Source organism: Primulina tabacum, chromosome 8 (genome assembly GCF_025594145.1).
Source record: "Primulina tabacum isolate GXHZ01 chromosome 8, ASM2559414v2, whole genome shotgun sequence".
Taxonomy (NCBI): domain Eukaryota; kingdom Viridiplantae; phylum Streptophyta; class Magnoliopsida; order Lamiales; family Gesneriaceae; genus Primulina; species Primulina tabacum.
In genome coordinates, this window is record NC_134557.1 from 5,939,599 (window position 1) to 5,959,627 (window position 20,029).

Below are 20,029 nucleotides of genomic sequence, written 5' to 3' on the forward strand. Positions count from 1 at the left end.
GGCTCGATTAACTCCATCTTTCGTGCAAATTAAGACGGGTAAAGACTCTTGAAAGGCAACAACTTTCTGTTTCCTAGAACCCCAATTTCAGGATGACACTATGTAACCTTGTAATTGTTAAGCAAATGTAAAACCAGATGTGAATGAAACTTTATGTGTAAGCCAATGCCTAATTCTAATTTAATATTGCACTCCAGTTGCTTATCAAACATTGCATGCTACCACTGCTACGCTATGCCATAAAGCTTCAGCTATACTAAAAGAAAAAAGTGCAGATTCTAATCAAGTTTCAAATTGGGTGAAAGGTGATATCTTCTCAAGGTTTTAGATTTTGCAGCCCCTAAAATTCGAAACATGCATACTCGCTTACACTATACAGCGACGCTAATTATCACTATAAGGCTAGGATCCCAAAGAAACTGATATCCAAACGAAATTGGAACAAAAGATGCCCATAAAATCATCTAGAATGATGAGCTTGAGCAGAGTTCTTCCGATTTTCTCCATTCATTACTACCATCTTCTATCAATGATCTTCAGATAATCTTCTGTTCTTGTATCCTCTTCCTTTGATTTGTTACCCAAATACTCTCCACTTTTAGCCAGTCCCGTGCTTTCCTGATCTTCCCCTTCATTTCTTCTTCTGTCTATGAGCTTCAGATAATCTTTTGTTCGCACTCTTCTTCACATGATACAGCATTTGAATACTCTCCGCTCTCCCCTTTTCAAGAATTCTTCATCTTCTTCGACTAAATTTGATATGCCATCAATGAGCTTCAAGAAATCTCTCGTCACTAAATCTTTTTTTTAATCTGGAACCTGAAGTTCCCCAACTTTTTGCCATGTTCATGATTTCGTGATCTTTCTTATACCTGGGAAAGCACATTATCTTCCCCTCGTCAATTTCATCGCAATTTTCATGATCTTGATTCATATACACAGTGACACAATACATAATTATACATTCACTTTAGGTCTGTATAGTCTTCTCACAAAAAGTTCTTGTTGTCTATGTTAGTGCCCGTGCATAAAAAAATGGAATATGTAATACATCTACAAATCAAGAAAACCCAAAAAAAAAAAATGAAAATAAATAAAACGGGGAAAGGTGCAGAATGAACAATACACAGCAGAACAGTAAAATAGATTGTGCGTTCTATTCGGGTTCTAGATTTCTCCACTATTAACACCAATCGTGGCTTTCAAGACCAAAGTATAGCGTCAAATCTTTGAGCAATCATGTTGTCTCTTTATTTCAATCATTAAAATGGATTTTAAACCCCCAATTACTCAGCTAAGGAAAATTTGGCAATAAATTTTTGCCCATTTGTTCTGCTCAGCAGCATTAGTATGCAGTAGTAGCTGGACTTGTACTCAAAAGTTTAAGCGTCAATTTACTAATGGAACCAAATAAAATGTGACACTCAAAAAGTGGGTGTAGAAATTAAATAACAAGTGGCGAAGGCTCAAAAAAAGTGATGAATTGAAAATTTACAAGGCTGGAAGATAAATTCACCAAATACAAAATGAATGAAGAATTCCGTACCTTAGGCGTCACCAATATGTGCTACTAGAGAAAACCTACTTGATCTCATCTAACAATCAACTATTATACCCACAAACGGGGTGACATGAACAAATTAGTTAGCCGATGGAAGTTTGAGACGTTCGAGTTGCAACAAAACTGTCGACCCAAAAGATTTTCTAACCATGTAAAAATTACAAGAAATCGAATTAAATGCCAAATGAAACCGTTCACTCACCACCACCCTCTAAACTACAATTCCTCGAGAAGTTGAAGAAACTCGCGGAGCCATGATTTTAGCACTGGCATTGCCCATCCCACCAGGACGGTTCATGCGGCCTCTATTGCCATAACTATTGTCAGACCTCTCATACCCGTCGTGACTTGAAGATCCTCCACGATTACCACCCCTGTTCACAAAATCAGTCCTGCCATTAAAATCACCCCTGCTGTAACCCCTTCCACCTCCATAGTATCCACGCCCTCTAAATCCCTCATTTCTGAACCCAGAGCCCCTTCCAGTTTGAAATCTCCCCCGGAAATTCCCTATGGAGAATATAAAAATTACACGCGAAAGAAGAAAGTAACAGACATTGTCAATGAATAACAAGCTTTAGAATCAACAGTTGCTAAAGAAAACCAGCCACAAATAGAAAAAAACTATCAATACACAACCGCAAGAACCACCATAGAATAAGCAAAGTAGATTGATCCATAGTTTAAAATATTCCTGAATACTATGAGCATGCTTTGCTTAACAAGTTAACTACAGTATCAACTTACCTCGAGAATTTGTCGACCTCTTTTCCTCAACAAATGCTTGGCGGCCACTGATGGTCACCGGAGAAGCCTGTTACAAAAGGATAATTTGATAACAGCAAAAAAAGCAGTAAATCAGATTCATGGAAACATAGAAGAGAGAACAACACAGCCAGAAGTAGAACTACAACCATCCCAGCCCCCAAGACCCAATATCCTTTTTCATCGAATCAACACAAATTGTGGTATGCAAGCTAGATGATAACTTCAACATAATAGTACAATCCACCAACATCACCAAGAATTCGCTTCTGGTAGATGACAAAAATAACAAAACTAAGGAATACTTTCAGACGCACGCAAACACAAATCCTAGTTTATTGCTGTTTAAAGTTACTTCCTGAAATTCCAGTCTTCATTTCTTACTCTGGCTCCAAAATTGGATGTCCAGCTCAGAAATTGCTATTTTCATCAGTTGAACTTATTAGCAAATTGCACGATAAGATCTTCATGTCCCTACATGGAGTCTCATACAATTAAAACTTTCATGTCTTTTATAAAACAACAGCTCAACTTAAAAATAGAACGTCTAAAGTCATGTCAACAAAGCACGAAACTTCTCAAGTAAAAACATGCAATCCCACATCAAAATTAAGTGAACTCAAATATCAGGGCAATATTAGTGTAACTACTTAGCCTAAAAAAATGGAACTTCTCCACCTGGACTCAACTGCGGACATGCTATTTTTTTCAGAAAAAGTGGGAAATCTCCAGATTAGACAGCATTTCAAACTTGGAAGAGGCAATCACAAAAATTGGTTTCAATGCACCAGACTTTTAAGGTTGAGAGAAGACATAATACGAAAGCGATACACAGCCGCTCTCCTGCAAATGACTATAGCCTCAACTAGTTGCAGGGTCCAAAATTTTATCTGATTGAGAGAGAAAATTGAATGAAATGTATAAACTGAAATGTCCTTTTTCATTCTATGCTCCAATTCGAAAAAGGTTTTAAAGACAAGTGCAGAGGGGCCACAAAGTATCCATGAAGTAATTTTTTGCCACATGGAAGCTGAATAGCACTTATGTAATATTGCATCACCTTTGCAAAAGCTGGTAGGAACACAATTATCAGACGAGATACATATCACATTAAAATATCACAAGTATTGTAGAGATAATTTTTTTACGATTTTCACAGCCTCTTCATATAAATGCTTGTAACCTCAAACAGCTGCTGAAGTTACAGAATTTTCAAGGTCTCAATATAAGCAAAAGTTTAAAAGAAGTTCCAGAAATTATACGTCCTATTGTGAAATGAAGGTAAAAAATTATGCCTTTTTTTGTCTATAGTGAGTCAGTCAAGAGTTCCCTCATACCCATACAGAGTACATGATAAATTCACACTCGTCTGCGTGTTTCATCCTTTTCTCTTTCTAACTTCCCATGAATTCTCAACTTCTTCCATAATATTTTATTGGTTATCCATAAGAAAATAACAAATTATTCAACTTTCTTTTGTTCTTAAAAAAACTCAATGCCCAAAGCATCATTAAAGATTTACTGATTTAGACAGTATAGGGTATGTTTGATTGCGTCGGTGAGATAAACGGACTAAATTTTACAGTGATAAGTAGTGAAGTTTTGTAGGATAAGATGTGATCATTTACGGGATTGGGCAAATTAAACCTTTATTAAAAAAATTCTTTTAACTTTTTCTCCCCACAATTAATCATAATTTTGCACCCCCATAGCAGGAAATAGAACAATGATCCAATTTTCATCAATACAAAATAAACATACCTCGAGAGCTTTTTGCACAGAACTTGCCTCTTCAAATTCAACAAATCCAAAACAAAATCCTTGTTGCTGTGGCAATATGTTAAAATAACTTTTAACAACTTTTAGTTATTTAGCTATCGACAGGGGAAAAGAAGCATCGATCATGTCATTCGTCTAGTTAAGAAAAGATTGGTATATCTGAACATACTCTGTTACTTCTAACTTGAATTCCATCAATCTTGATTGTCCCAAATTTCTTGAATATTTCCTCAAGTGAGGCTTCAGTGGCATTCATTGGAAGGCCCTTTATGTATACTGAGTAACCATCAGCTGCACAAAGTGGAGAACCAAAATTTTATAAATAATAGTGAAACAAGTGGAAATGACAATATTACTCTTGAAATAGATAATATAGATCCATTAGCATGTCGTACCTTCACCCTCTTGGTTATTCTCATTATCAGTGGCAGATTCCTCATTCGAAACAGCTACATCATTCGCAGGGGTAAACGTTGGGGTCTGTTGCTCCACATTCACCGGTGGAGCTTTCCGAGGAGCAGATGGTGGAGGTGAGAAAGTTGCAGCACTTTCCTTGAGATCCATCACCTGAATTGTAGAAGGGGTGAATATTAGACAAGTCACAATGCGACGACAAAAGCTACAACCAAAACCTACCACATCACAAGTATCCAGAAATAACAAAATAAACTAAAGTACAAGAACCAAAAGCAGTTCAGATTTAAAATTAACTCAATACTTGGAAAATTTGCTTAAACTGACCCAACTACAAGTTGGAACATATAATGTATAACAGTAGGGATCATTTTTTAAACTATCGAAGACCACTTACAATAGAAGCATAGGACTTCTTTATCACTTCCTCACTTCTAAAACTCGATTCAACTACAATCTGAGAATCATCCTGTGCTTGGTCAACAACCTCACTGAGGGGAATCTCATCTTCAACAACGGACACATCTCCATTCTCCGGTGGATCGTAAACTTCTTCTGCAATGGATTCATCAGCGGAAGGTGTACTGTGCTCGGAAGTATGGTTCTCCTGAACTGAAGATGGAACTGCCGACAAAAAGAGAAAAAAAGCTTATTTCAACTTTAAAAAGTAGAAGAGAATGACAAAGGGGAAAATACCCAATTGACTGTCATGGTTACCTGGCTCGGCTCTAATGGGCACCTCAACATCATTGACCACTGCTGGGATCACATTAGCATTATCCACAAATCGAAACATATCGTTCAAAACAAAGTAGCCTCTCTCTTGTGGGGCGAGGAAGAAAGTTTGAGCAAAATTGCGAACAGTGTTGTCCTTCCCTATCATATAACCAGTAACAAGAACCTGAAAACCACCACCAAAGGACTCTTGTGCATCCACGGATTTGATCTCAGCTTTGAAATCTCCATAGTTGAGAGAAACAATCTTCTCATTAATGGCCTGCGCAATCACATCATACACAAAACATAGACTACATTATAAAATCAAGAAAATAAATGGCACCGATTCATTTAAAACCTGGGCATATGAGTTTAATCATTCAACAACGCAAATAATAAATAATCAAACAATTAAGAAGCTCCTTTCTCCCTTCAAATATTCTCATCATAGTCATTTCAGCAACCAAACAGACAACAAAGTAAGCCTTACTTATCTAATAAACATTAGCTTAGCCACCACTCATCACCTTGTTAGTTTCGAAAATCAACTAAAGATAAAGAATAAGACACGTCAACAATTTCGAAGCAGAAAGAACGATTACTTGCATAGTAGTGGTAACACTCAAGGATCCTTCGGCCTCAGGTCGCCCGAGTTTGCTGGTGTCCTGGTAAAACCGGTGAACTATCCCCGGTGAATGATGCAAGATGTGATAATACTGCTGCACAAATGCGTTCCCAACCTACACGCCCAGCAGAAATCTAATCGAGTCACACAAAAAAATAAAAACCACAAAAGGAAAAGAAAAGACCAAAAAAGTAACAGAACATACAACTTGAGCAGAAACCGGTGTCTGCGTGCCTGCTGCTGCATCCGCCGCCATCGCCAAATCAACTATCTCTGTAGCAAAACGTGCGAAAAACCTAATCAAGTGAAAAAAAACAGGCGTACACATACAACTGCAGCTTCACGGATTCATCTTCGCACGTATACTCCAGAACACAATACGAAGCATGTAAACAACTACAAGATCATCGGATCGGGTCACACCTGTACGCTAATCTGACTCGAATGAGCTTTCGTCTCGAGAGAGAACCAACTTCGGTCTCTCGACTTGCAAGTCTTTTCACCGCTTCAAACTTTCTGTGAGGACTTCCGTAGCTCAGGTGGTGGAATCTAGGGTTTAGGAGAACGCAAAGCCAAGGACCGGAAACACGGGGGAGAGAGAGGGGACGAATATGCATTTATGAAATTATTATTATTATTATTATTATTATTATTATTATTATAGTTCCCCTGAGTGCCATTCTTCGGAGCAAAGGACACATCGCAAAACAAATAAATGTGTGCTTATTTTTTTAATTAATTGCCAATAATTATCAGTTAACAATTTAATTATCATAAAATTTGTCAGGACTCATGTGAAAAATAAGAGTAACGCTGTATGTATAATCAAATTTGTACAACAATTTTTATAACGCACAAAATTCAATATAAAATTTGTATTTATCATTTATCAACATTTCATGATAAACTCAATACAAACTATCAAGATATAATAACAAAGTCTACCGATTTATTGTACGATGTTTTGGTTGTACCTTTAACATTATTCAAAAAATAATACGAAATGATAATTCCAAACATTAAATCATATGAATCAGGATGATTCGTCTTGTAAATATAAATAAGTACGACAGTCTAATAATCATAATTATGATGTTAGATTTCGAAAATATAAACAAACTTTAGATAAAGAATGTGAAAAAAAAAATATTTATTTGATTTTGTGTATGTGAAATGATTGCAATCATACGAAACGAATGGGATATCAAATTTGTGAAAATTACGTGAACAAATAATTAAATGGCAATTAGTATTTTTTATTCATATATTTATTCAACTAATATCAATAATTAATTATCAATTGACTTGTATTTAGGGGTGGATATGGTACGATATACCGTATCGAACTACGGTATCGTATACCGTACCGAAAATATCGGTATGGAATTTTTCTATTTTTATACCGATAACGATACCGAAATTTCGGTATACCGAATTTTTGGTATGAAAAAAGTTCATACCGGTACCGTACTGACACCGAAAATGTTTTCGGTATACCGACATTTTTTCGGTACACCGAACTTAAATTTAAAAAATAATAATAATAAAAAATTATTTTCGGTATTTCGGTATATACCGAAATACCGAAAAAAAAATATTTCATACCGATATCGATACCGTACCGAAATGTTCGGTATACCGATTTTTTCGATAAATTCGGTATTTTTTTCGGTACGATTTTTCGATATTTCGATATTTTTTCCCACCCCTACTTGTATTCACTTTTATAGTGTGACGATGGAATGGGAAACTTAATGAGCCATATAGAACTTAGAGGAGTTATATCATTACCCATTATATATATTATGTAGGATTTTATATAAATTCAATAATTTAACAACTAATACACGTAACGTCATTCATCAAATTCATCCAAAACAATAAAGTTATGGATCCGAATCTTTTCATATTATAAGAAACACAAACATATAAATAATAAAACAAATTTTGAAACTCAAATCTTATTTATTTTTGTCAAGTTTTTATACATAAAAGTACAACATTTTAAAAAAATTGATCATAGGAACATCATCAACAAAGAATCCTTATAGCTAGGGCCTTGGCCCGGAGTTTGTCTTATTTGCACGGAAATATAGTGTTAATCTAGATTTGAGTATGTCGACGGTTTCATGAATTTTTATCTGTGAGACGGGTCTACCCTATCGATATTCACAATTAAAAAAAACAATACTCTTAGTATAAAAAATAATATTTTTTCATGGATGACCCAAAAAAGATATATGTCTCACAAAATACGACTCATGAGACCGTCTCACACAAGTTTTTGCCTCTAGAGTTTATCATGTACGAATGGAAAAGTAAAAATGATCAGAATTTAATCTTCAATAAACATGGTGCCATTTATATAAGAAAATTAGATATGGTAATGAAATTCAAAATCCCAATTCCAACCATGCCACTGGTTTCACGCTTGATGCATTGGAAGCTAGTAAACAAAAGGGACATTACATTGTTATAGTCTTAAGATTAAACCTCGCGGCTCTTACACAGGCGAAGGCAAGCTGACCAAAAGTCGACCATTCACCACGCTGCAAAATGGAAAGGGAATTAAGCTTCGTTAGACAAAATCTATAATATAAATGCACAAAACCCTGAACAAATTATTTAGGTTTAACTGAATTAACCGATATTTCCTCGCATAAGTATGTTGGTTTCACTAGTTAGAGGATCAAATGTTTATTCCAAGACAAGAGCAAAGCCTCGTATCCAATAGAAATCGAGCAAAGAGTTGTGTCCGATAGCCCAAACATGTATGTGCAAGGTGAAGGGAGGTTTACCTCTTGACGTAGTAGTAACAGAAATCTGCCAAGATAAAAGTCTGAACAACTTCTGCTAACAGCACCATAGGAACCCAAGCATACGCTGCGCCAACCAGGAACAAATACTTTCCAGCAGAATCATACACCTAAACGGACATTGATAAAGAAAACATGGCCCCGACAATCGAAATTAATCAATGAGTTGATATACCTATCTTGTGTCATAAAACTGTTCCAACAGATGTTTCACCGAATGATTGTCGAATGGATTATTAGACAAAAACGGCACTGAAACGCCAAACATAAAGTACCTGAATGATCCAATGAGCACATCCGAAAAATCTTGAAACCCCAAGGGCGAAAACGTAATGGGCCGTAAATGGTTCGATCATCTGAATTGAAGTTGAGTAAAGCAAGAGATAACATCAGTGTCTATCACTCGGTATGATCTGTTAATAGATAATGAACTAGAGGGTCTAATAAGCTAAACCTTGGTGTTCTGTATCATCCGAAGTTGCGGCAAAACTGATACGGATTCCAAATACACTGCAAATGCCCAAAGCATTCGAGCAACACGTACATGTTGGGTATAAGGATGGATGAGGATGGCAAGAATTGCAGCCGGCGCCACCTATTAAAAAGGTGTAGAAAGTACAAGTATTTTAACGAATCCAATTTACAGTTAAGCTCTCTAACTAGTCTAATGCAGCACCATGAACGGATTTAAACTCTTTCCAGGCACCATTTTTCTTATTAAGACAACTATGAGCATGCATGAAAAAAATGGCTAAAAAATAGAGCTGAAAAAAACTTCATTTACCACATAATATAAGGGCATGCTGTCCAGCTTGGAAACATATGTTGATTTTAACTTGAATCTTATCATGTAGATAACCCACAAAGTTGATAAGAGCGTTGAAAAATCAAGAAGAGTGTGAATGTCACCCTCCATAATATAGCTACAGCATAATCTGGCCGTCAAGAATATTGCTGTGAGCTCTTGAGACTTCAGAGAAATGCCTAATACGTGCGAAAGAAGCAATATATTACAATAAAGATTTCAAAAAAATAACTGGTCAATACATGTGACAGTGGGCGTAATTTTATCTTCAATGATCCTTGGAGTTAATTAAGTCTGAAGTGAATCCAGTGCCAGTCTCAAGTTTTCAAACTCAATGGAAGGGTGCATTCGGATCAAATCACAAGTTTTTGAGTAAACTTGAAATTATTGAAAAGAGTACGATACGAAATAAAAGAAGCAAACTAAACCTGATCCACAAAATTTAAGAAATATGGCTTAATGTTTGGAATTATGAATCGGTTATCTCCAATCAAACACCATTGTACTTAAGTGGTGACGAAAAACTAAAAGTTCAAAAACTTTGTACTTAAAAGTAACCAACGATTAACATTGCTGTTGTTTTTTAAAAAAATATTATGGTCACGACCGATGAAAAATATCATAAACTAAATCCCAAAGCACAATGCTTCTCGTATGCCTCCTCAGCTGGCTAAACCTTTGAGTTAATATCATGGAATTCTCAAAAACTTGATTTTAAGGGAACATTCTATTTGGGTATAACATAAATTCTATCCGAATTGAAGAACAAGGAAATTACAAGATCGCGACCGTTCACCACCAAAGAATTGAAGAGGGAATATCGAGCATGCAGCAAGAAGAGAAACAGAGGAAAGGTGAAATCTTAGACGGAAGTGAGACTCATTTCATATCCATCATCAGTTATTAGTTGAAAAGTAAAAATGCAATGGCATTATATATTAATAAACTCACTAACTCACTAACTTGTGATTTACACACTGATTATGATGCGTAAATGGAAAACCACTATTTATTATTGTATACTAGTTTATTCCTTTATTGTGATTGTATCAAAAGATATATTACATGAAATGCAACAAGGATACCGGACTCATTGAGGAATAGTATGTAATATTAATCAACACACCATGTCCTTCTCTCGGGGGCAAAAAAAGTAATTAGCCTTCTTTCTCGTTTTACAAGTCTTTCGAATATCACAAGACATTCAAACTCAACAGATTATAGGAAGATAGAGTAGTGAAATTCCAAGAGTTTTAGCACATCCAAACAATAAATGCACTTCAAGGCACATCTCAAAGGCAACATATGAATCTAGGCCATGACCAGAATCTAAATTTTTGCTGTTTTTGGTTTCGAAAGCAAGAAAAATCAGCTTTCTCGACAATTGATCGATCAAAAAGATTATCAAATATCTCCCATGATTCGGTAACATAGACGGCTTTAACACAATCTTTCGCCGGAAAAAATCTTCAGTACTTTGTTGTAACAGTATACAACACATAAATTGAGAAAAACAACAACTGCTGCAGAAAAAAATTGTATTTCGTCGGCAATAATGAAATTAGGTGGAAGATACAAAATGTATTGTTGTAGGTGTTGGTTGTCATAATTTTGCAGCGAATTTTGACAAAGCATTCAGACTAGAAGACCCGTTTTCACACATATGGGCAGCTCTATAAATAGAGCTACCTCCCTTCTTTCCAAAATCATTTGTTCTCAACTCTTCTTCTATCATAGTATTTGAGGGATTAAATCTATAATATATGTGAGTTGTTTTGTTCTCGTATTGTAAGATAGTGAATGTTATCTTTAGAAACATGGTGAGTGATTATACATCATAAAATATTATAGTGAAATTCTTTTCGTCTTGCCTGTGCCGTGTACCTGAAACCAACAATAGATATCAGAGCCTTAGTTTAAATTTCTTAAAATTACGAGTATGCTCTATGATTGCAGCCTAGACTGATCTTCCACATCATAAAATTTTTTTAAAAAATTTTTTATTAAGGCGAGATTATTTTGTCAAGTCTACTAAATTGTTGTAGACATAATGACCGGCAGGTACGATAGAGCAAAGTTCAATTTAAGCAATTTTATGATGTTTAAAATAAAGATACAAACAGTTTTAAGAAAAGAGAATTGTTTAGCGGCTATTGGCGATAAACTGAGGGAAATGACGAACGATGGAAAGTGGAATGAGATGAATGAGTAGCTCTATAAATAGAGCTTTCTCATCTCTTTCCAAAATCATCTCGTTCTCAACTCTTCTTCTCTCATAGTATTTGAGGGCTTAAATCTATAATATTTGAGTTGTTTTGTTCTCATATAGTAAGAGATAATGTGTTATATTTGGAAACATAATGCATGTTCTGTACAATGAGCAAGAAAGATCGAAGTTGGATTCAAAATCTAGAAAATGTATCTTCTTGCATTATGATGATGGAGTAAAGAAGTTTCGCTTGTGGGATCCTATTGTCCACGAGTTTGTCATCAGCATGTATGTTATCTTCGATGAAGTTAAATTAAAAGTAGACAAAGGCACACTGAATTCAGAAACTGCTATAATTCAGGTGAAAAATAAGACTGACGAAGATCAAATTTCTTGTGAAGCAGTACCAGAGCACGAGGAACAAGAATATGTTGATTCTGAGGTTTCCAAAGTGAGCAGTCAACTCAAAAGAGAAGACCACCGGGTTGGCTTTCCGATTATGTCATTGGAAGCAATATTACATATTGTCTATTATCAGATGATGGTGGATCATCCAGTTTCCATGAGGTTACTCGAAGCTCGGATGACAGTAATGCAAGAATAATTGGAGACATTAGACATTAATAAAACTTGGGATGTTGTTACTATACCACGAGAGAGGAAAGTCATTGGTAACAGTTGGATCTATAAGATCAAATGTGATGACAATAACCAAGTAGAGCGGTATCGTGCTAGATTGGTGGTAAAATATATGCTAAAAAAGAAAGCATTGACTTCAATGAGATATTTTCTCTTGTGATTCGGCTTACAACAATCGGAAGAGTGTTCACATTGTGTACGGTGTTTGACCTACGTCTTGAATAGCTAGATGTGAAAACGGCATTTCTTCATGGAGATCTTGAAGAAGAAATCAATATGCTCCAACCAGAATGTTTTGGGAAAAGGCAAAGAAAACTTGGTTTGCATGTTGAATTAATCTTTGTACGGTGTCAAACAGGCACCGAGGTGTTGGTACAAGAGATTTGATTCTAATAACATGAATCTTATATACAATAGACTTGATGCAGATCCTTGTACATATCTCAAGAGGTTTAGTGATGATTATATTATTTTGTTATTATATATGGACAACATGTTGGTAGGAGAATCCAACAAAGATCAGGGTCCAAAAATTGAAAGCACGGTTGGGTAGGGAATTTGATATGAAAGACTTGAAACCAGCAAACAAGATTCTAGGGATGCAAGTTCACCGAGACAGAAATAACATAAAGATTTGGTTTGCCAGGAAAATCATTTGAAGAAAGTCTAGCAACGCTTCAACATACAAGATTGGAAGATAATTTATACCCTTCTTCCTGTTAACTTCAAGTTATTCTCTGATATGTGTCCTAGCAGTGAAGCAGAGAAGATGGAGATGTCTCGAGTACCATATGCATCAGCAATGTGAAGTTTGATGTTCGTCATGTTCTGTACAAGACCGGACATTGCTCAACCAGTTGGAGCAGTTAGTCGGTATATAGCGAATCCTGGAAAAGAGCATTGGAGTACTGTTAAGAGGATCCTTAGATACATCAAGGGTACTTCAAATGCTGCAGTATGTTATGAAAGATCGAATTTTACACTCATAGGCTATGTCGAATCAGATTATGAAGGTAATCCTGATAAGAGAAAATCTATTACTAGTTATGTGTTTACACTTGTAGAAATAGCAGTAATCTGGGTTTCAAAACTGTAAACAATTGTGGTGTTATCTACAACAGAAGCAGAATATATGACAACTAATCAAGCTTGCAAGGTGACAATCTGGATTAAGAGGTTATTGGAGGATTATCAGACACAAACAAGATAATGGTCCTTTGTTTTGTGACAGTCAGGCACATCACAAGGAATCCAACATTTCTTTCCGGGACTAAACACATTGGAGTCCAGTTTCTCTTTGTTCGAGAAAGCAGTCGAGGAAGAAAATGTGGATATTCAGAATATCCATACAAAGGATAACATTGCTAGTATTCTGACCAAGCTAGTAAACACTGATAAGTTTGAATGATGTAGATTCTCAAATGACATATCGGAAACATAAGCAGCAGGGAATAATAAGATTGAAAAGATGTGTGGATATGTGTTTAATTCTCAATTAAATCTCCAAGTGAGAGAAATGTCGGCAATAATGAAGTTAGGTGGGAGACAAAATTTAAAGGTGTTGGTTGTCATAATTTATGCAGCGAATTTTGGCAACGCATTCAAATGAGAAGACGTGTTTTCACATGGATGAGAAGCTCTATAAATAGATATTTCTCCCCTCATTCCAAAATCATCTCGTTCTCAACTCTTCTTCTCACATAGCATTTTAGTGCTTAGTTCTATAATATTTGTGATGTGTTTTGTTGTCTTGTAGTAAGAGAAGAAGTAAGTGGTTGTACACCATAAAATATTATAATAGAATTCTTTATATATTGCACAGTGTTTTTTACCCTAATAATTTCTACGGGTTTTTCGCGTAAATATCGTTGTCCAATTTTATTCTTTAATTTCATATTTATATGTCAAATAGAGCACCTGAGACCAACATGTTTTACCTCTTATGACTACTAACTACGCGAGTAATTCAATTGAAATTTCATGAGAACAAAACTTTATCAAAAACAAGTTTGGAGCATTTCAGTCAATCCCTTACTTTTCAAACTTCGTTTACAATATCATTTTCGGTAGATGGGGTTATTTTTCAAAATATATATATAGAAATTGAAGTTTTGTCCGATGTAATTTCTAAATCTGGTCAACTTTAGATAAATAAAAATAATTCCGACTTTTTGACATATTATCTATAAAATATTTGTTTTGATTTAATATATGTTAAAACCAACAAAAGAAAACTTCTTGATTAATGTATTCGCAAAATTCTAATTTCTTACTCTCAGAAAAAACTTCTTGACATCACTCTTTTTAAGAAACAAACCGAATTTACACAAAATATAAATGATTTCTCCCCCCTCACAATTTGCAAAACATATGGAAAAATATCCAACAATAAAATGGACAGAAAATCCTCGATCAAGGAAGCGCTTAAACCCAAAACAAACCCATGAAAAACAAATTTATAAATCAAAAATTGAAAAGAAATCATTACCTGTGCAAGTCTTCTGAGTGGTGAGCTTATAGATCAAGGACCAAAACCCCAGCAAAATGGACGGATTCAGCGGCGATGAAGAAATGGTTATGATCTTTAACCAGGCATTTCACCGCCACCAACGCGCACAGAACGAACGCCACCCCCAGAAACGTCTTCACTTTCGTCGATTGCCGCCGCACCCATGCAAAAAGCTTGTTCCACGGCGACGCAGCACTGCTCTTCTTCCCCATCCCCCACAATCAAATCTCCCTGCAGAAAATTAATGGAACTGCGTGTATATTATATATATCAAGACTGGGAAAGAGGGATTTTAGCTAGAGTTGACATGAAGTACAGTGGCATGCAACGGTTGGGTTACGGGGTTTTATTGGTCTGATTTGGACACCCCGCAATCGAGATTACGATATTCCAATAACATACTTTACGGGAAATCATATATATATTTAAAATTATAAAATTATTATTGTTAAGGTATTTAAAATAGTTTTATTATTTATGGGAATAAAAATAAAATTGAATTCTAAAATATAGGGAGAACATATATTATTCTTATATCGATATGTTTCCTACATATAATTCCATGTATAAATATTTTTGAAAAATTAAATCCCCTAAAACTGTAAAGAAAAATTTGTGTATGTATATTATCAATAGTCCAAACATATTATTGTAACGTATTGTTTACGAACATGTTTTCTCCGATTGATTATGATTTCTGACTTTTATTTTGGAGATTAACATTAGTATTGCATGGTATTATCAGAATTTTGGCAGTTACTTAACAATAAAATAATGACTGGATTGATAAATTTTGTATTATTTTGAAAGGTAAAAATTTGTGTGAGACGGTCTCATTGGTCGTATTTTGTGACACGGATCTCTTATTTGGGTCATTAACGAAAAAGTATTACTTTTTATGCTAAGAGTATTACTTTTTATTGTTAATATCGGTAGGATTGACACGTCTCACAGATAAAGATTCGTCAGACCGTCTCACAAGATATCTACTCTATTTAAAATATATTTATCAAATCTTTACCTCCGAATAATAATCTAAAATGTACTAACAAACAGTGAGGGTTCAATTTTTTTTGTTATGCATAATCAAATATAGATAAATAAATAACATTTAGTTTTGACCTAATTTGTAGAGTAATAAATTTTTTTAAAAAAAAAAATCCAGAGCATCTAGCGTCATTTTCTAAAATGTAGGCCTGCCAAATATTTGGCTCGAAATTCTGAATCTAAAGGAGGAAAACATGTATATGAGCTAAGGTAGTTGTAGGAAATGAACAAATAAAGCATTAATATATGTAAATTAATTGATACCAACTATTTGGGAAGAATTCTTAACTTTTCACATGTAAAATTTTCAGGTTTAGGTTTCAAGTTGGGAACTTTTGCTGAATCTAAAATGGGATTGGTTTCTTCCATTTTCTTATGCGTTGGATGAATGTTTATCGAAATTCAAGAAAATGTGAGACTCCGTGATTTAATTGAATGAACTCCTAGGGATAGGACTGAAGTACATATGTTCTATCACTTTGTAGACGAAGATTTTGCCCAGAAATTACATTTTATTTTTTAAAAATTATTATTATTATTATAACTTTATAAGCCAATAAAATATCCTCGATAGCGATATTGTGAGACATAATTCATTTGCAAGATTTGCAGGCTTTATTTAAATATTATTATTGAGTATTGTTTTTTCAATGAAATGGTTGATTGGTCATTAGGACAATTACCCGATAGTGACGTTGAAAGACATAGTTTCTTCGCAAGATTTACACCTTTTTCAAATTATTGCCCCTTGTTGTCCATTAAATGGTTGATTGGTTAACAGGGAAATTTACCAATAGCCATATATATCGAGGGACAGAGTTTCGATCTAATATCCTAGAAACGAGCTTTTAAATTTATGATATCCCTCAATACAAAAATATATACAAGGACACCATGGGCAAATTCATGACTTAAAATTTCTTTAAACTATACGAGAACTATAAATTAATGAAAGTGGTGTTTCCATACGCACACATTATTCAATGAGAAGAATTCCATTCTTCAACATTCATCTTTTTATATATATAATAATAAAGATATGTTGTGTGACGGTCTCACAATAAATTACAATAAGAAGTAATAATTTTTCTATATCCACAGTAAATTTTATATATTTTTTTCTACTATTTGACAAAAGACTATTTAGTATGACTTTGTTGATGCATAAAATTTTGATTGTCCTCTAAACTAGCTTCTATCACTACTTGTGATTGCTTGCAAATTTGCGACTGAACTAAATTATCGTCGATGATTAGCGACGATCATCTTTTCCTGTCGCTAAGTTCTAGCTTCGGTCATAAAAATGCTAGCGACAAAGGATCTAAAAATATGTTGCTAAAGCTAGTTAGCGATGAAGTAGCAACCGATTATTTCGTAGCTAATAACGGAATTTTTTTATTTTATTTTTTGAGGGAAATCACGGAATTTTTTAAGTGTACACAACCGTGTAAATTACATAATATATACTTGAATTCAATATTACAAAATCACTGTGTTTTCAATAAATAGAAATTATAAAAAGAATATTTTGAAGACGTGTTAATGGATTATGATATAAAAGTTTTTCTAATTTGAAAATTAATTTTATGAAAAAAATCTATTACCTTTTTATGTATTCATTATTATTATTATTATAGGAGTCAAATCATCAACACAACAGCTCAAATTTTGATATACGATTTAGGAAGAGTTCTTGTCCCTTTTCCTCTGTGGAAACAAATGTACTTTTTCAGAGTGAACTCTGGTGGGTTAGGCTTCAAGTTGTTGAATCTAAAACGGGAGAATGTTTATCAAAATTCAAGAAAATTTGGGACATATGTTCTAAGAGTAATTGTCCAAGCACTTATTAGATCATGAAGATTACATATTATATATCATTCGTTGACGTTTTTGCCCAGAAATATCCAAACTGGTTTCCTCAGGATCCATATTAACACAAATGATACCTAGTTTTTGCAGAACAAACCAGGTAGTCGCAGCGCGATAACAACTTCTAATGGAGTTGCCTTGGGCATGGTGATAGCCTGGCCTTCAGTCATGTCCACGGGGATGTTTTCTGGTGTCGCAAAATCGAATCCCTGCAGCAGACGAGCAAGGGTCAAGTGCGTCACTTGCATTGCGAAAGTAATCCCCGGGCATGATCTTCTGCCTGAACCGAACGGAACGAACTCAAAATGTTGGCCTGTGAAATCCACTTCAGCATGGCTTGTCAAGAACCTCTCGGGTATAAATTTATCAGGTTCATCCCAAATTCTTGGATCCCTGTGTAATTTCCACAGGTTCACTAACACACGTGCACCTTTAGGAATCAAGTAGCCATTCACAAGACAGTCCTCCATGGCTTCGTGTGGTACTGACAGTGGCCCTGGTGGATACAACCGCAACGTCTCTTTCACAATAGCTTGGAGGTACACTAAATTTGTGATGTCTGATTCGTCTACCCATCTTTCTTTACCAACTTTTAGGTCTATTTCCTCTTGGGCTCGTTGCATGATTGGCTTGTTGTTTAGTAGTATGGATAAGAGCCATGTCAAGTGAACGGAGGTGGTATCAGAGCCTGCTAAGATGAGATTCTGCAAGATGGATTAAGGCAATTAAATGGTTTAATCGCATAGCAGACAGAATAGATGCATATTTTTACCAGTTATATAAAATCTCTTTTGAGATAAAGAAGGGGTTCTAATATTTCCGAGCCCGAGAGTTCTCCTATATCTAGGAAGCATGATGCCACTAGGCCAACAGGACAATGAAAGTCTCATAACATTATTAAATTGATTCAGAATCCATATTTTTGTTTTAATGTATCCTTATTCTGCAGTAATGATGACGCTTTTTGATATGAGGATTTCATTTCTAAGCTATCTACACTACCCAAGTAAGTAGTGGGATCTGAACCAACCCAAGAGCTTATGGTTCTTGGGCCTCACCCTTGTCACTATGTCAAGGGATCCTTGCTTTTCGAACGTGAAATATGTAGGCCTGAGCTCTAGTATGCAACAAAGAGTGAGTATACCATTACTGTCGCCTTGATTATGGTCTCACGTGTATGCCCATAACTTGTATATCGATCATCAATTTTAGCGAGCATCACATCGATAAAATCTTGTTCTGTATTGCCCAAAGTCCCTTTCATGTGCTCCTCAATCCAGCTTTCAACTACATCACCGACTTCCTTAGAAATTCTCTTCATGGACTTGACGTGTCCTTGAAAATCAAACCATTCCAAAGGTAGAACTGGAATGGCTTCGGAGACCACAAACTGCCCGGATAAATGCATAAACTCCTTTGTGACTTTCCTAAAATATCTTGCTTTCTGAGATTCTGCGCCATCTTTGCTGCCCTCTGCGTATCTTTTTCCTGCAATCATCATCACAATTATGTTCAAAGTTAACTGTTCAATCCAATCACTGATCACCACTTTGCCTGGATTTTCTTGAATTGACTTGTATAGTTCATTAATGCTAGTGTGTAGTTCGGATACTTGGACGTGTTTCAGTGCCTCAAGTCTCCGTGAAGACAGCACTTCCATCACCACAAGCTTTCGGATTTCGCGCCAATATGGGCCCGCGGGAATGAAGCCAAATGCTGCATAATTGTAGCCAAGATGCTTACCTGTAGGCGAGAGAGAAGGGCAGATATGACTTGGCTAGGCTACATGACAACCAATAACCAAGAGGTGTAATATTTAGTGTTACAAATTCCATACCTGCCTTAGAAATTGGGCGGTTTGCCAATACTCTATCATTGGTGGTGAAGCACTCTTTAACAGCTTCCCAGTTGCTTATCACAACAGCAGGATACACTCCGATTCGGATGGTGAATATTGGACCATATTTATCTGCCAAAGCTCCTAAAACTCTGTATACTGGGCTTTGGCCGCTTAATAAAGGAAGGTGGCCTATTAAAGGCCAAGCACCGGCCGCTTGTGGGGGTAAGTTACCCCTTGTGTTTGTTTTCCATAGACGGTATAGCAGAAGCAGAGCTAAAAGCCCTGCTGAAACAGTTAGCAGTGGAGAAAGAAAGTTCATTTTGCATATGTTTTCCATGGATGAGAAGCGATGGAGAAGACTGGGTTAAAAACCGAGTCAATAACATGCCCCACCAGAGCTGGTCACCATCGGCTTTTGTCTGTGTTCGTTGATG

General features: G+C 35.5%; 3 protein-coding genes across 3 annotated transcripts; all 3 read right to left on the reverse strand.

Moving 5' to 3' along the window:
* Positions 1-1,468: 1,468 nt before the first annotated feature.
* LOC142553329 (nuclear transport factor 2-like) lies at positions 1,469-6,490 on the reverse strand. The gene is made up of 10 exons (XM_075663507.1): positions 6,285-6,490; positions 6,067-6,134; positions 5,839-5,976; positions 5,237-5,516; positions 4,917-5,143; positions 4,501-4,672; positions 4,275-4,396; positions 4,088-4,153; positions 2,309-2,375; positions 1,469-2,071 (listed from the first exon to the last, which is right to left on the reverse strand). The coding sequence occupies exons 2-10, from the start codon at positions 6,115-6,117 to the stop codon at positions 1,773-1,775; spliced, it is 1,422 nt and encodes a 473-aa protein (XP_075519622.1). The 5' UTR covers positions 6,118-6,134; positions 6,285-6,490; the 3' UTR covers positions 1,469-1,772.
* A 1,683-nt stretch (positions 6,491-8,173) lies between these two features.
* Positions 8,174-15,204, reverse strand: LOC142553330 (uncharacterized). The gene is given in 7 exon segments (XM_075663508.1): positions 8,174-8,410; positions 8,660-8,787; positions 8,953-9,033; positions 9,132-9,272; positions 9,462-9,661; positions 14,819-14,855; positions 14,857-15,204. Coding segments are annotated over 7 exon segments (828 nt in total). The 5' UTR covers positions 15,052-15,204; the 3' UTR covers positions 8,174-8,364.
* Positions 15,205-17,628: 2,424 nt separating this feature from the next.
* On the reverse strand, positions 17,629-20,029 carry LOC142553331 (vinorine hydroxylase-like). Its single transcript, XM_075663510.1, has 3 exons — positions 19,593-20,029; positions 18,900-19,498; positions 17,629-18,459 (listed from the first exon to the last, which is right to left on the reverse strand). The coding sequence occupies exons 1-3, from the start codon at positions 19,930-19,932 to the stop codon at positions 17,833-17,835; spliced, it is 1,566 nt and encodes a 521-aa protein (XP_075519625.1). The 5' UTR covers positions 19,933-20,029; the 3' UTR covers positions 17,629-17,832.

What these genes read in the sequence shown, in the direction of transcription:
- LOC142553329 (XM_075663507.1), bottom strand. Translation starts at nt 6,117, where the DNA reads ATGGCGGCGGATGCAGCAGCAGGCACGCAGACACCGGTTTCTGCTCAA. An exon ending in CACCGGTTTCTGCTCAAGTT is followed by an intron (nt 5,977 to 6,066) that starts GTATGTTCTGTT and finishes CTGGGCGTGTAG; the next exon opens with GTTGGGAACGCATTTGTGCA. An exon ending in TTCAAGTTAGAAGTAACAGA is followed by an intron (nt 4,154 to 4,274) that starts GTATGTTCAGAT and finishes ATATTGCCACAG; the next exon opens with CAACAAGGATTTTGTTTTGG.
- LOC142553331 (XM_075663510.1), bottom strand. Translation starts at nt 19,932, where the DNA reads ATGGAAAACATATGCAAAATGAACTTTCTTTCTCCACTGCTAACTGTT. An exon ending in CCGCCCAATTTCTAAGGCAG is followed by an intron (nt 19,499 to 19,592) that starts GTATGGAATTTG and finishes TCTCGCCTACAG; the next exon opens with GTAAGCATCTTGGCTACAAT. An exon ending in TAATCAAGGCGACAGTAATG is followed by an intron (nt 18,460 to 18,899) that starts GTATACTCACTC and finishes TCCATCTTGCAG; the next exon opens with AATCTCATCTTAGCAGGCTC.